Source organism: Nomascus leucogenys, chromosome 10 (genome assembly GCF_006542625.1).
Source record: "Nomascus leucogenys isolate Asia chromosome 10, Asia_NLE_v1, whole genome shotgun sequence".
In the NCBI taxonomy this organism is placed as follows: Eukaryota; Metazoa; Chordata; class Mammalia; order Primates; family Hylobatidae; genus Nomascus; species Nomascus leucogenys.
The window spans coordinates 53,548,369-53,564,528 of NC_044390.1; the positions used below are offsets into that span (position 1 = coordinate 53,548,369).

Consider the following 16,160-nt stretch of genomic DNA (forward strand, 5'->3'; position numbering starts at 1 on the left):
TTGGTTGCTCTGAGAAAGAACTGGGTCTACATAAAACGATCGTCTTCATCGAGCGGTATCTCCTCTAGGTCTTGATGGTCATCTTGGGTGGAGAATTTGCCTAGCCCAAGGGCCCATCTTAGGTGCTAATAGGGTTTGGGTTCATCACTGATCTCACTAGTGGGCTTGATGGGACGACTGGGGCCTGCCTTGGTCCCAGCCTCTCCTCTCACCCACACTCTGTGTCTTCCCCAGACCATCAGTAATGTGCTCCTCCAGTATGCAGACATCATCTCCAAGGACTTTGCCTCCTACTGCTCCAAGGAGAAGGAGAAAGTGGTGACCTGAGGGGGCCCCTGACCTATCCCCCTCCTCAGCCCCATTCAGCATCCCCAGGACTCCCTTCTCCCCAGGGCCCTGACACCTGGGGCTATGTATGTCCACCTGTGTGTGATCTGACTGCATTGTCTGTGTGTTTAGAGATGCTTGTTTGAATGTGTGTGATCAGAGTGTATATAGTTGTGTGTGTCTGAGTATATGGAAACTAAGTGCATGTGTCTGATTGTGTATTGTCTATGTTGACTGGTATACTCGTGTGTATGTGTGTGTGTGTGTGAGTCTGTGCACATCTGAGTGTGCGTATCTGATCATGTTTTGTCTGGCTTTGTTAACTGGGTGTGGCATGAATGTGTGCGTGAGTCTGACTGTGCACATCTGAGTGTGCACGTGTGATTGTGTTTCGTCTGGCTGTGTTAACTGGGTATAACGTGAGTGTGTGTGTCTGTGTACATATCTGAGTGTGGGTGTCTAGCCATGTTTCATTTGTGCTAACTGGTATAGTGTGAGTGTATGTATGTGTGAGTATGTGTGTTCAACTGTACAACACATCTAGGGTGTGTCTCATATTTTATCTAGCTGTTTTAACTGGTTATAGTGTGAGTGTGTGTATGCTTGTGTGTGTCTCCAGCTGTGCATGTCTGGGTGTGTGTGACCATGTTTTGTCTGGCTGAGTTAACTGCATATAGTGTGAGTGTGTGTGTGTGTGTATGCACGTCTGGGTGGGTGTGTCTCACCAGGTTTGGTATGGCAGTGTTGAATGTGCATGGTGTGAGTGTGTGTCTATGGCTGTGTCTGGCTGTGCATGTCTGAGTGTGTGTATCTGTGGGGGAGTCTCATGTGTATATCTTGGGGTGAGGGCACACGCCTTCAGTGTGTCACTGTCTGGCTGTTGCAAATGAAGCCTTCAGGGTGTGAGCTGCAAAGCTTTGGGCTCTTGCAGGAAACTCTGCTACCCCGAGTTCCCAGCCCCTCTCATGGACCCACCAGGCCCGGGGTTGTGGGATTACTTGAGTCCTTCTTGCCCCCACCAATCCCCAAAGATGCCCCCCTTCCCCGCAAAAACCCGCCCAGGAACCTGAACCCAAACGCTCCCTTCCATTTGCAGGTGACCCCGTGGGACCCCAGCTTCCTCCAAACCCAGACCCTGAAACCATCCCAAGGTCCCTGGCGGTGGGTAGGGGAGGCTCTGGGGAGAGGTCCTGAGGCTTGACTCCCCTCTCTGTTCCCATCCGCAGCCCTGCATCCTCATGAATAACACTCAACAGCTGCGAGTTCAGCTGGAGAAGATGTTCGAAGCCATGGGAGGAAAGGAGGTGAGGCAGGGCCGTGGCAGGGCTGGAGAAGGGATCGGGGCACCCCCACCACTGTGTCCCTGCAGGCCCCCAAGCTCATATGCCACCAGGCCTGGGGATGAATTCCAGCTCAACCATGCTCTTAAACCCAGGCTTGCAGCATAACTGTCTGTGCCTCAGTTTCCCCTCCCACCCCTTGGGATCCCTTTCCCTGGGTCAGATGAGAAAATGCCCAGTACATGTGGATACTTACTGAACCTGGCCTGGTGTCCCTTCTCCCTCCTTAGCTGGATGCCGAAGCCAGTGACATCTTGAAGGAGCTTCAGGTGAAACTCAATAACGTCTTGGATGAGCTCAGCCGGGTGTTTGCTACCAGGTGGGAGCATCTCCAGGGCTGGGGGCAGTGGGGAGGGAACAGCCTTCAGCCCTCTGAGCCTGGGGCATCTGGAGGCTCAGCAGATATAGAGGTGAAGATTGCAGGCTCAGAGTTAGACAAGGCTGAGTTCAAATCTTGGCTTTACTGCTTACTAGCTGTGTGGCCTTGGGTGAGTCACTTAACCTCTCTGAGCCTTATTTTTTTTTATTCCTCTGTAAAGTTGGGGTGATGACAATAATAGTACCTGGGTAGGATTTTGAGAATGAAATGAACAATGCAGGCAAATGTCTTATCCCTTTGCCTGGTTCTGCTGTTACTATTTTCCACTCTTTTTTTTTTTGAAACGAAGTCTCATTCTGTCGCCAGGCTGGAGTGCAGTGGTGCGATCTTGGCTCACTGCACCCTCCGCTTCCTGGGTTCAAGTAGCTGGGACTACAGGTGCATGCCACCACACCCAGCTAATTTTTGTATTTTTAGTAGAGACAGGGTTTCACCATGTTGGCCAGGCTGGTCTCGATCTCTTGACCTCGTGATCCGCCCGCCTTGGCCTCCCAAAGTGCTTGGATTAAAGGCGTGAGCCACCTCATCTGGCCTGTTCTCCATTCTTGCTCGGTTATGTGCTGTGATGCTAATGATATGACCTCAAGGACCACAGATCAGCATCTGTGTCCTCATCCAGCCCTTCCTGTGATCTGAGCCCTTCCCTTCTGTGTCCCCAGCTTCCAGCCGCACATTGAAGAGTGTGTAAAACAGATGGGTGACATCCTTAGCCAGGTTAAGGGCACAGGCAATGTGCCAGCCAGTGCCTGCAGCAGCGTGGCCCAGGACGCTGACAATGTGTTGCAGCCCATCATGGACCTGCTGGACAGCAAGTGAGCCGGGCCAGGTGGACTGGGCTGGCCAGGGAGGGGCTGGGGCAGGGCCATAGAGACCCAGGGACTGGCTGGAGAGGATGTGCAGGGAATGTTTGCTGGGTGGTCACTGGATAGTTGGATGGCTGAGTAGATGGTGGCATAAAGGGGATGGAAAGTTGGGTGGGTAAATAATTGGAAGGATTCGTGAGTAAATATTTGTGTGGATGAATGATGGTGGATGAATAGGTGACCTGAGGGATGGGTAGGTGAGTGGACACATGGATTAAAAGATAAATGTTTAGAAGGCTTGATGGAGGATAGATGTTTTAAAAAGATGGATGGGTGGATAGTTCAGTAAATATTTGGATGGATTAATAAATGTTTTGATGCATAGATGGATTGATGCTTAGATGGATGGATGTCTGGCAGGCTGGCTTGATGGATGGATGGATGGATGGATGAATGGATAAATGGTTGGATAGGTGGATAAATATTTGGATGGATGAATAAATGTTTTGATGCATAAATGGATGGACAGATGGGTGGATGGATGAATAAATGGATGGGTGGGTAGATGGATGGATGGATGGATAGATAGGTGGATAAATATTTCGATGAATGAATAAATGTTTTGGTGCATAAATGGATGGACAGATGGGTGGATGGATGAATAAATGGATGGGTGGGTAGATGGATGGATAGATGGATAGATAGGTGGGTAAATATTTGGATGAATGAATAAATGTTTTGATGTATAGATGGATTGATGCATAGATGGCTGGCTGGCTGGATGGATGGATGGATAGGTCAATAGATATTTAGATCATTGAATAAATGTTTTGATACATAAATGGATGGACAGATGGGTGGATGGATGAATAAATGGATGGTTGGATGGGTGGGTGGGTAGATGGAAGGATGGTGGATAGATATAGGTGGATAAATATTTGGATGGATAAATACATGTTTTGATGCATAAATGGATGGACAGATGGGTGGGTGGGTGGATGAGTGGGTCGATGGATGGATGGATGAATAGGTGAGAAATATTTGGATGGATGAATAAATGTTTTGATGCATAGATGGATGGACAGATGGATGAATGGACGGGTGGATGGATAAATAAATGGATAAGTGGATGGATGGGTAGAAGGATGCATGGAAGGATGGATGGATGAACAGATGGACGGATGGATGGATAGAAAAAGAAATAGAGAATTAAGGACCACTGGAGGAGGGATGGATTGGTGGGTGACTGGATCAGTTGGTGGATGGATCTTGGTGGACTGCCTGTCTCCTTCAACCCCTATCCATCCAACCACAATTTCTTTGCTGTTTTCCCTTTCAAGTCTGCCCTCCTCTGACCATTCCCCTCCTGTTCCTCTTGGGCTTGGCCTTCTCCCTCATAGTTCCTGATCTCCATCCTTCCTGTTTCGGTTCATCCCCCACACTGTTCTTTCAAACATGAAAGTCTGGCTGTGTCTCCCTCTTGAACACTCCATGGCTCCCCACTACCCCCATCCTGGTAAGGCCCAAGCCTTCCTCCCAGACATTGGGGCCCCTTCCCGTCTGGTCCCTGCTGACTAGTCCAACCACCACTCACTCTTCTCTTTATGCATCAGATATCATAGCTCCATCAAACCACCCAGGGGTGCCTGTACAGGCTGTGGGCCCTCTTTCCTATCTGTGGAATGCCTTGCCCTCCTGTTAAGGGAAGGTGATCTGTGGGTTGGGGCCAGCTGGGCCCTCTCTCAGACCTACCCCTCGTCCCCAGCCTGACCCTCTTTGCCAAAATCTGTGAGAAGACTGTGCTGAAGCGTGTGCTGAAGGAGCTATGGAAGCTGGTTATGAACACTATGGAGAAAACCATCGTCCTGCCGCCCCTCACCGACCAGACGGTGAGACCTGCAGGGGGCCCAAGGGGACATTTAGGCCACCTCCTTGGCGAGAGCCCAGAAAACTTGGTGCCTAGAAGCTGGGGTGTGAGAACAAAGGCATCCAGTCTCAGAGAGGTCATCCAGGCTCAAGGGCCATCCAAGGGTCATGGAAGCCACCAGAGGTCAGTGGGGGGCCATTCAGAGGTCAGAGAGGTCACACGGGGGTTAAAGATCATCGAAGAGTTAAAGAGATCCTTCAGAGTCCACTGTATTTTCTCCAGGGTCAAAGAGATCAGGTAGAATCAAGAGACCACTAAAGTTATAGAGGTCACATGTAGGTCAAAATAGCATTCAAAGGTTTTCATAGAAAACAGGTCAGCTTCGGGATCGAGGTTATCCTTGAGCCATGGAAGGCATAGACATTGGCCAGGCACCGTGGCTCATGCCTGCAATCCCAGCACTTCGGGAGGCTCAAGGCGGGCAGATTGCTTGAGGTCAGGAGTTCGAGACCAGCCTGGGCAACACGGTGAAATCTCGTCTCTACTAAAAATACAAAAATTAGCTGGGTGTGGTGGCACATGCCTGTGATCCTGGCTTCTTGGGAAACTGAGGCACGAAAATTGTTTGAACCTAGGAGGTAGAGGCTAAAGTGAGCTGAGATGGTGCCACTGCACTCCAGCCTGGGCAACAGAATGAGACCCTATCTCAAAAAAAAAAAAACAAAGAAGGCATAGACATCAATGGGTTTTTCTAAGGGCTCTGGGGCTCATTCAAAAGCCAAAGAGGGGAGACACCGTGGACTTCAAAGATCAGAGATCAATAGACCAGGGGGCTCTGGAAGTCAGCCAGAGGTCATGGAGGGCATCCAAGGTCAGAGAGGTCAAGCAGAGGTCATTGGCCATCCAGAGACCAGGACCTATAGACCAGTGGCCATAATCTCCAGGGACCAAGGGGACCCAAACATCTGTAGAGGGATGTAGCTGGGCGTGGGTCCCTCCAGGAGGCGTCAAGAACCTGAGGACAGCAATGGCATGTGGGCTGTGGGCACATCAGGGAGTGGGGAGGTCTTTCCCAGGTGGACCACGGAGACTTGGGGAGGGTGCCCGGGGGCCATAGATGGGCGACGATGGTGGGGGAGGCTCGGACTTCCCATCCTTCCACCTCCTCTGGGCTGGGCTGGGGCAGGGGTCTTGCCCCTCCGTGCTGCCATCTCTGCCCCCTCCCTGGCCTTCCCGGGAGACTCATGGTACCTTATTCCCCCCTCCCCCACCGCCCTGCCCCAATCACGGATGACAGATGATCGTAAGTAGAGGCCCGTCTGTCCGTCTGTCTGTCCGTCCGCTCTGTGTCTGGACTTGGCCCACTGCGTCGCTGCACCCCTCTCCCCACCCACCCAGCACCCCCTCCTCACCCACCATCCTCCCTCCCGCCTAGATGTGCCTGTGTCTGTCTGGGGCGGGGCATGAGGAGGGGGCGGGGCTGGGAGGGAGGGAGACCACGCCCACCCTCCCTGTCCCATTGAAGTCCAGAGGAGCCCCGCTACCTGCTCCCAAACCCCAAGCCCAGCTCCTCCTTCGCAGCGGACCTGCCATCTAAGGGTAGAATCCAACCTTGCTCCCGTGCCCAGATGTCACCAGACGCCCTGAAGCTAGAAAGAGGATCAACCCCAGGATTCCTCTGACCTCCTCTTTGGGCTCTGAACTGTCAGCAGCTTCCCAGAATGCAGATCCTCACCATGAGGGTCTCTACTTCTGATTCCATGCTCCAGACCATTCCTCGGTACCCCACCAACCTGTCTACCCAACTCCCGCCATCCACACCAACACACACCAATGCCGACATACACCCAGGTGCCCAAGTGGGAGACTTTTGTCATGGCTTTGATGTCAGGTAGACTTGGGGTCAAATCCTAGCCCAGCCACTGTCTCTCTCTGTGACCTTGGGAAGTCACTTGACCTCCCAGCCTCTGTTTCCTTGTCTGGAAAATGGGGCTCATTGCATCACCTCCCTGAGGGTAGTTCTAAGAACCAAATGGCATGATGCATTGAAATACTCATCTCAGTATTGCCTGAACCCAGGAAGCAGAGGTTGCAGTGAGCTGAGATCGCGCCACTGCACTCTCAGTGACTGGCCCAGAGGCAGAGCTAATGGTGGTGGTGGTGATATGCAGACATGTATAAGAGCAGAGACAAAACAACTTCAGATTTTCCCTTTGTGGGCAAGACAAGGCTGTTACAAGATTTCACTTTGTCAAAAGTTTACAAGTGCTCTTCTTACTTCCTGGCAGCTGCAGGCTGGGTCTTTGGCTATAACCACTTGGTGGCAGCATACCCAACCACAGGCAATGCATTTGTAGGCAGGGAGAATAAAGGAATTTGCATTTAATGACTCCCCATATGCCAGACTTTCTCATAGTTCCTGTTTCAGCTCAGCTTCATGATAACCCTTTGAGTGAGGTGGATATTATTATCCCCATTTTGCAGATGAGGAAAGCTGAGGCTCAGAGAGGAGTCACTTGTTCAAGGTCATATAGTAAATATATGCCAGAATCAGGATTCAAATTCAGATCTGTCTGAATATGCAGCCCATTTGCTTTCCTGTTAACCCAAGAACCAAGAGTCTCATGTGTACAGTAAATGTAAATGGATTATATTTTGGCAGTGACTTTTTTCCCTTCTTTCTGACTTTCTCCAGCTCTGTATCTGTATCTTTCTCTCTCTCTCTTTCCTGTCTCTGACTCTCACACCATTTAAGAGTGAGTCATTAAAGTGCGCACACGTGTGCACACACACACAGACACACACACAAACACACTATCCCCATGCAACCCAGTCACCAGTACCCTGTGCAGTGTGGATTCCCCCATTCCCATGAATATTCCTGTGAGCATCCCAGGTTCCCACCCTGCACGACTTGCCAGGTTGATCACCCTGTGACATTGTCTCTGCAGGGGAACCTCTTGAGAAAACATGGCAAGGGATTAGAAAAGGTAATGAGAGCCTCGTCTCACTGAGGCCCTGAGCTCCGGTGTCTGGGCATGCGTGTGCATGTGTGTGCGTCTGTGCACCTGGGCAGGAAGGGCAGCTGGGGGTCTTGGGTAGGAGATAGCTGTTCTAACCAAGTCCCGCAAAACCAGAAGTCAGAGATGAAGTGATTCTCCGGGGACAGAATGAGCAGTGTGTGTGCACATGTGAACTAATGTGTGTGCACAAACAGCTCCCATCCCCCCACAGCAATATCCACAGGGCTCATCCCAGCCCTGGGCTCAGCTGAAATTCTGTGGCTTCTTGAGGAGCCTACACGCTAGATCACCACCCTGGATTGAGAGGTGTTGTTTTTTATGTAGATTTTTTTGTTGTTGCTGTGCTAATGGGTGTTTGTTGTGAAGGAGATGGGAGCTACAGCAACACGCAAGCAGCTGTCTTGCTGTGCACTTGTGCAGAAGATATCGTTGTACCTTTGTGCATATAAATGGAGTCTTAGCTTTGTGAATGTGGGTCACAGGGGTTCCGTACTCTCTCTGCTAGCCCTTTGCGGGGCACATTCAGTGTCCCAGGCACCCTATATGTGGATGTGAATCCATGTGGGGTCAAGGGTGTGTGGGTTTTTGTGTGTGATATAATTGTGCACATGCCTGCAAGTGTTTAGGAGTGCATGTATGTAGTTTAGTGTATGGGTTCTTCAGCATTGAGTGAACTTACAGTATATGTTAGTATGTTTTTTGTAGACTCGGGTGCTGGGATATAGGGGCAGCCCCTTAGGGAATGGAGGAGGAGAGAGATTCCTAGCCCTGTCTCATCTCCCCACCTCCCCAGGTGCCCCATCCTGAGGTAGGCTGACTGGGGGATGAGGCTGCTTCCAGCCTCCTGGGCACCCCGAGAGTGTGCTGGCAGTCAAGGAGTCTGACCCCTAAACCCCTGCTAGGGGACAAGAGGAGGTGCTAGCTGGGGAGGGGGCCCACCATTAGACCCAGGACCTGGGGAGGAGCTCCTGGGCTGGGAAGTAAGACTGTGCTTTGAGGGGGCAGGGAAGTCCCACTGAGTATCCTCCCAGCAGTCACCAGAACTCTGACCTCCACCTGATTCTCTCCACAGGGCAGGGTGAAATTGCCAAGCCACTCAGACGTAAGACCGGCCTCTCACTGTCTGTCTGGCTCCCACCCCACTCCCCCCCACCCCACCCCTGTGCCCCCTTCCACCTCTGTGGTTCGTGCCGTCCGAGGGCGTACTGTGAACCTGTCTGTTGGTCTCTTCTTCCTTTGTCTGTCTGGCTTGCTCGTGGGGGGTTGTGGGTGGGGGGTTGGTGGGTAGGGCAGAGGGTACCCAGGAAGGCCCCTGAGCCCTGCCAGACTACAGGTGGGTGCAGCAGGGGAAACTGAGGCCCAGTTCGCTGGACCCCTGAGTAACTGTGCCTTGTAAGAACCTCAGGATCACAGACAAGAAATAAGAATAGTAACAGCCAAGATGATAATAATAGTACCAGTAGGAATGACCAGGTGGCCAGCTGGTAGACTATGAACATAATTCCAAATATCTCCACTGTAAATGGGCCCCCTCCCCACCTAGCCTCACCCAGGACCCCCAGACCACCCCAGGACCCAGTAATACAAGACTTGTTACCTCAATACTCAGCCCCACCCTGTCCCCCAAGTTACCATGGGTATCCCTGTTAGCCAGGGTGGGAATTGAGGCTCAGAGGGTTCAGGGACAAGCCTGGGGCCATCCAGCAGTGACAGAGGAGGCTAGACACATGCCTTCCAGGCTGGGACCCCGTCTCCCTTAGCACTGCCCATGACTTTGAGACCAAGTGATAATTAGTGAACACTGAGCAAAGACATGGTTGGTCCAGACTAAGCCACAAAGTGGATATAATTTTCCTCATCTAGATGGGAAAACAGGCTCAGAGAGGTTAAGTGACTTGCTCAGGGCCACACAGCAGGACTGCAATTTGAACCCAGGCCCATCTGGCTTGTCAGAGCCATCACCACATCACCATCTTGCTAGTGTCTGTTTGGGGGGGGTGGTGGAGGATGGATATGGAAGTGTTTGTACAGAGGGAGGATTTTTCCTTTAAAAGGTCAGACTGGCTGGCAACGTGGCTCACGCCTGTAATCCCAGCACTTTGGGAGGCTGAGGTAGGAGGATCAGTTGAGCCCAGGAATTCAAGACCAGCCTGGACAACACAGCAAGACCCCATCTCTATGAAAAAAATTTCAAAAATTAGCTGGACATGGTGGCTCACACGTGTAGTCCCAGCTACTGGGGAGGCAGGAGGATTGCTTGAGCCCAGGAGTTTGAGGCTGCAATGAGCTATGATCACGCCACTGCACTCCAGCCTGGGCAACAGAGGGAGACTCTGTCTCAAAAAAAAAATCAGACTGAAAGTCCTCCCAGATTACAGGTGAAATTTCCCTGCAGAGGGGCTGCTCCCTTGAGGAGGAGGAGGTGTTTCACCGGAGCCATTTTCTGAAACCCCAGCCTGGCCTATTGTGTTCCCAAAGCTCCCTTTCCCTGGAAAGCCCTGCCCACACCCACAAACACCACCGTCTGAGGCTCCCCCAACCCACTGCCCCTCACAGTCTGGTCCCTGTCTGTTTCTCCTGTTACACAAGCCTGGGTGGGGCTGAGAGGGTGGGTACTATCCTCACGGGACTGGGATTTTCAGGGACAAGGTCACCACATCCTCATCAGTTCTTCCTGGGGAATTCCAGACCTCTGTCCCTGGGACACAATTATTGCCCTGCCCAGAGCCTTTGGGCAAGAACCAAGATGGTCTCTGGGGCTGGAGTGTCAGCTGTAGCGCCTCTGCCCTCACCCAGCTTTCTGTTGTTACCCGCAGGGAACCCAGATGATCTTCAATGCAGCCAAGGAGCTGGGTCAGCTGTCCAAACTCAAGGTGAGGAGTGGGGATAGATTATGGGGTGAGGGACTGCCCCCCAAACTCATGTGGCTTCCAGGTTGCCACCATCCTGAGGGAGGGGTCCCAGGATGATGACATGCATTACAGGCTCAAAGGACAGAAACTCTACTCACTGAAGCACAAGATATTTGCTCCCTAGTGTGTTGGAAAGATGTGAATGGTTCAGCTTCAGGTACAGCTTGATCAAGAGGGCAAGTCATTTATTCAACCAATATTTTTTGAGCACCTGCTGTGTACCAGTCACATATTGGGTGCTGGGATGATGAAAACATAGACCCTCAGCCCAGCTCCTCCAAGTTTAACAGGGATGAGACCCATAGACACAGATTCCGAAGGCGGAGCCCACTCCACCCACGTGGTCCCTCTCCCCATCCATCCAGGACCACATGGTACGAGAAGAAGCCAAGAGCTTGACCCCAAAGCAGTGCGCGGTTGTTGAGTTGGCCCTGGACACCATCAAGGTGAGAGGCCCTACCCCTCTCCATCCCAGGTGGGGGATGTAGACGGTGTGGCTGCTGTGGTCATGGACCTAGGTTCACCTCAGACCCACATTAATTCATTCAATTTGTGAACACTCCCGTTCCCCTGTCTGTGCCAGAGCTGGGCTGGCTAATGCGGGAGCCTTAAGGAGCCCCAGGTCGGGGAAGACTGCTGGATACAGACATTCTCAGCCTTGTAGGATTAGGCTTGGGGTAGAGGGAAGGATGTGGGCTGGGGGAGCCCAAAGAGTGAGAAGGTGTAGAGGGAAGGATGTAAAGGACCTTGTGCCAGGCATTTCTTGAGGTGTAGAAGGGTAGAGGGAAGGATAGAGGCTGGGCGAGCCCAAGGTGGGAGAAGCTAAGGCTTCCTGGAAGAGGGCATGTGAGAGGTGGGTTCTGAGGAATGCATAGGAGTTCACTAGGCAAAGCAAAGGAAGAGGTGAGAAAGTAGTAGCAGGAAGAATTGGGAGTGGTGACAGCAGGGCTACCCAGCCCTATGAGTGGGTAGAGGGTCCCACCATCCTCACCTCTCCCCACCCTGTCCTCCCCAGCAATATTTCCACGCGGGTGGCGTGGGCCTCAAGAAGACCTTCCTGGAGAAGAGCCCGGACCTGCAATCCTTGCGCTATGCCCTGTCGCTCTACACGCAGGCCACTGACCTGCTAATCAAGACATTTGTACAGACGCAATCGGCCCAGGGTAAGGGTGCCCAGACCCCGTCACCCTTTCCCGCTCTGCGGAGACAGCCCCTCCCCAAGCCTGAGCGGCTGCCATTGGCTCACTCCCCTGTGACGTCATGGATGGGGCGGAATTGACATCTCTGCACCAAGTCCAGGGACCAATGAGTGATCAAAGGTTCATGGGGGCGGGGCCTCTGACGTCACAGGCCGGGAGGTGATTGTCAACTCCTGGGAAAATCTGTGATGTCCTGGGGCCAGACAATGATTAACAGCTCTGGGATGGAATGTCTTTGACATCAAGGACCAGGGCAGGACTGATGACTCTTAGGTGTGGAACCTGTGACGTCCTAGGGTCACAAGGTGATTGTCATCTCCTGGGAAAATCTATGGTGTCCCAGGGCCAATGAATGATTGTCAGCTCCTGAGGGACCTGGACAGTCATGGGTCCAGGGAATGGTTGACAGCTCTGGGAGACTTCAGAAGTGATTGACAGCTCAGGACGGGCAGGACCTCTGATGTCAAGGGGTCGAGGAATGATTGGCAGGTCCATGGGTGGGACCTTTGACGTCATGGTCCCAGAGAGTGGTTGAACTCCCCTGAGGAGGGACCTATGTGATGTCATGGGGCCAAGGAATGATTGACAGCTCTGAGCGCGGGAGGAACCTCGACTTGGTGGGGGAGGGTGGACGGAGAGGGAGTTCCCATTTCTCAAACTCTCTCTTTCTCTCTGTCTTTTGCTTCGGTCTCCTGTCCCTCTCTGAGCGCACACACACAGCAGCTGGGGCTGGATGGAGGGCAGGATTCCCTGGGGATCCCCCTTTTCAAAATTGGTCCCGACAAGGGGAAGAAGTTTGGCGGCTTGACCTCAGGAGGGGGAGGGAGAATCGCCATCGACACCCATCCTGGGGCGAGGGGAGCAAAGCCTTGTGGCCTCCAACGGCCCCCTTCTCCCCCGATCCAGCCAGCCCAGGGCCCTCCGTGGGCTCTGGGTCTCTGAGCTCAGCTTCCCTTCCAGTCCTGGCTGCTTTTAGTGTCCCTGGTGTCCCTGGAGCAGGAGGCTGTCTGTCTGTCTCTCCGTCTGTCTGCAGCTGACGTTTCTCTCTCTCTTGTTTTTCCTCCCTCTCACTCGCTGTCCCCTCTCCGCGCCTCCCCTGCCCCCTCCACACACACTCCTCCATCCTCACCTCTCACTGGCTCGTCTCTCCCCGCTCCCCATGCTTCCCACCTCTCTCCCCCTTCCACCCCCCCAATTAGTCCATGGTGGAAAAGGTACTAGGTTTACCCTTAGTGAAGACATTTATCCTGAGAAGGGTACGTGCCTCCGCCGCCCGCCCGCCGCCCGCGCCTGGTGCCCGGTGCCTGCGCCCCTCCTGGCCCCGGCTAGTAAAAGGATCATCCTTCTGCCTCAAGGGCCTGCAGGGCCGCCGCCCAGGCCTGAGCGGCTTGGAGGGCCCAGGCCGGTGAGGGGGAAGGACGATTTGCTGGTTCTACATGGGGAAGAAGCGATTCCAGTGGGAATCCCAGAATCCATTTCTCCTGAGATGACACATTTTTTAAGCCAGATCCTGGGACCCCGGGACAGGCACCTATCAGATTAAGAGCTGGGCTCTGATTCCAGCCCAGCCACTCCACGAGTAGGCACCTTGGGCAAGAATCTGTCTCCCTGAGCCTCAGTTTTCTCATCTGTAAAATGGGGACAGTCAAGGACCCTACTTCATAGGATTATTGTTATTGATATTATTATGATTTAGAGACAAGGTGTCCTTCTGTCACCTAGGCTGGAATGCAGTGGTGCGATCACTGCTCACTGCAGCCTCCCTCCTGTGCTCAAGTGATCCTCCTGCCCCAGCCTCCCGAGGAGCTGGGACTACAGGCACACGTCACCATGGCTAGCTAATTTTTAATTTTTTTGTAGAGAGGGGGCCTCACTTTGTTGCCTAGGCTGATCTCAGTGAACACTTATCAGGCTCTAAGGCTGAGCAGGACCTTGTGCCAGGCATTTCTTGAAGAATCTGTGTTTGGTTTTGTTGTTGTTGTTTGAGGCAGAGTCTCACTCTGTCGCCCAGGCTGGAATGCAGTGGCGAAATCTCCCCTCACTGCAACCTCCGTCCGCCTCCTGGTTTCAAGTGATTCTTGTGCCTCAGCCTCCTGAGTAGCTGGGATTACAGGCCCACACCACCACGCCTGGCTAATTTTCGTATTTTTAGTAGAGATGGGGTTTTGCCATGTTGGCCAGGCTGGTCTTGAACTCCTGGTCTCAAGTGGTCCACTCACCTTGGCCTCAGCCTTCCAAAGTGCTAGGATGACAGGTGTAATCCTAGCACCTGGCCATTTTGTTTTTAATTTGAGGCAGGTGCTGTCACCCAGGCTGGAGTGCAGTGGCAAAATCTCAGCTCACTGCAGCCTCCACCTCCTGGGCTATGTTGCCCAGGCTGGTCTCGAACTCCTGGCCTCAAATGATCCTCCCACCTCGGCCTCCCAAAGTGCTGGGATTACAGGCGTGAGCCTCCATGCCTAGCCTTCTTGGGGAATCTGAAACAGATTTCTTTAACTGCCCCACGAGGGGTACATCATTCCACAGATGAGATGCTGAGAGCCAAAGGAGATTCAACCACTTGTCCGAGGAACCTTCCCCTGCAGGGGTCCAAGGACTTGGGGAGTGGGGAGTGGGGTTGGAAGAAGCACTGAGAGGCCCAGGAAAGACCCTTCCCCGCGGAGCCAGCAAAGCACGGGATGGGGGCACCCAGCACTGCCTCCCTCCCCTCTTCTTACTAGCTTTGGCCTTGGTCTGACCCCTCACCTGACCCACTACTGTCCAATTCCCCCTGGCACCCCTGGCACCCCAGTCTGGCCCGGATTGAGCTTGCTATGAAGCATCAGCCTGGGGGAGGGCGGGGCGGCTGAGCATGTGACTGGTGGGGGGGGCGGGGGTGGAATGGGAGCCTGAGGCAACAAGGAAGGTGGCCTGGGGTGGGCAGCAAAGACCGGGGCCACATACCCCAGTACTGGGGTGATGGGAGTCTCCAGGCCCCTGTGCTCCCCAACCGTCAGTCACTTCCTGTCCAGCGTGAGGTAACCCAATCAGCCTTTGACTGACCCAACCTCCCACCCTCACCTCTGACTTTCCCCTTCTTCTCCCCGTGCATGGGGTGGTCCAGGAGTGGGGAGCTGCCTGGTCGGGGGTGGGGAGGGGCTGGTGGAGGTGCTGGCGGTCACAGGTCCACAGGCCCCACAGGTCCACAGGATGCCCTTTCGAGTCACAGAAGGCGGGACTGGGAGAGATTCTTTTAAGCTGCCCCATCAATGATCCCCATTGGCACCATGGAGGACACGTGTGGTGGCCCCAAACAGAAGCACACCACACCATGAATCAAGCAGACAAGGGAACTTTTTGATGCCAGAATGGAAAAATTAGGGGTTGAGGCCGGGCGTGGTGGCTCATCCCAGCACTTTGGGAGGCCAAGTTGGGCGGATCACTTGAAGTCAGGAGTTTGAGACCAGCCTGGCCAACATGGTGAAACCCCATCTCTACTAAAAACACAAAAATTAGCCAGGCGTGTTGGTGGATGCCTGTAATCCCAGCTACTCAGGAGGCTGAGGCAGGAGAATCGCTTTAACCTGGAAGGCGGAGGTTGCAGTGAGCCGAGATTGTGCCACTACACTCCAGCCTGGTGACAGAGCAAGACTCCATCTCAAAAACAAAAAAGAAGGCCGGGTGTGGTGGCTCACGCCTGTAATCCCAGCACTTTGGGAGGCCGAGGCAGGCAGATCACCAGGTCAAGAGATCGAGACCATCCTGGCCAACATGGTGAAACCCCACCTCTATTAAAACTACAAAAATTAGCCGGGCGTGGTGGCGTGTGCCTGTAGTCCCCGCTACTCAGGAGCCTGAGGCAGGAGAATTGCTTGAACCTGGGAGGCGGAGGTTGCAGTGAGCCGAGATTGCGCCATTGCACTCCAGCCTGGGTGACAGAGCAAGACTCCATCTCAAAAAAAAAGAAAAAGAAGAAAAGAAACTTAATATTCTGCACTAGAAGGGAAATAGGGGTAAGGAAAATAAAAGATGACCCTATGAGCTGTCACATCAGGAGGGATGAGGATTCTGGGCCAGGTGATGCAATGAGGTGACCTGTGGGGCTGGGTCAGAGTTAACAAGGGCAAGAATGGGGTGAGTGGGGAGAGGTAATAGTAACCTATCGGAAATGGCCACTATTGGAAGGGGTGTTGCAGGTCACAAAAACCACTTTGATTATTTCAGAGTGAGGTGGGAGCCATGGAAGAGTTTGGTTTTGCTTTGTTTTGTTTTGTTTTTTGAGACAGTCTTGCTCTATCACCCAGGCTGAAGTGCAGTGGCAGGATCATAGC

The 16,160-nt window shown here is 53.1% G+C and overlaps 1 protein-coding gene across 7 annotated transcripts in view; it reads left to right on the forward strand.

Annotated features, from left to right (window-relative positions):
• UNC13A (unc-13 homolog A) overlaps positions 1-16,160 on the forward strand; it is a 90,720-nt gene that overhangs the window by 62,531 nt on the left and 12,029 nt on the right. For 3 of the 7 annotated variants that reach the window (XM_030820459.1, XM_030820461.1, XM_030820462.1), the window contains 12 exons: positions 235-318; positions 1,554-1,631; positions 1,898-1,986; positions 2,706-2,858; positions 4,615-4,738; positions 6,014-6,019; positions 7,668-7,706; positions 8,812-8,841; positions 10,556-10,612; positions 11,017-11,097; positions 11,667-11,814; positions 13,050-13,106. In XM_030820459.1, coding sequence (XP_030676319.1) covers positions 235-318; positions 1,554-1,631; positions 1,898-1,986; positions 2,706-2,858; positions 4,615-4,738; positions 6,014-6,019; positions 7,668-7,706; positions 8,812-8,841; positions 10,556-10,612; positions 11,017-11,097; positions 11,667-11,814; positions 13,050-13,106 — 946 coding nt within the window. The remainder of the gene's footprint in view (positions 1-234; positions 319-1,553; positions 1,632-1,897; positions 1,987-2,705; positions 2,859-4,614; positions 4,739-6,013; positions 6,020-7,667; positions 7,707-8,811; positions 8,842-10,555; positions 10,613-11,016; positions 11,098-11,666; positions 11,815-13,049; positions 13,107-16,160) is intronic. The other 4 variants (XM_030820463.1, XM_030820465.1, XM_030820460.1 and 1 more) reach the window with 3 other exon arrangements.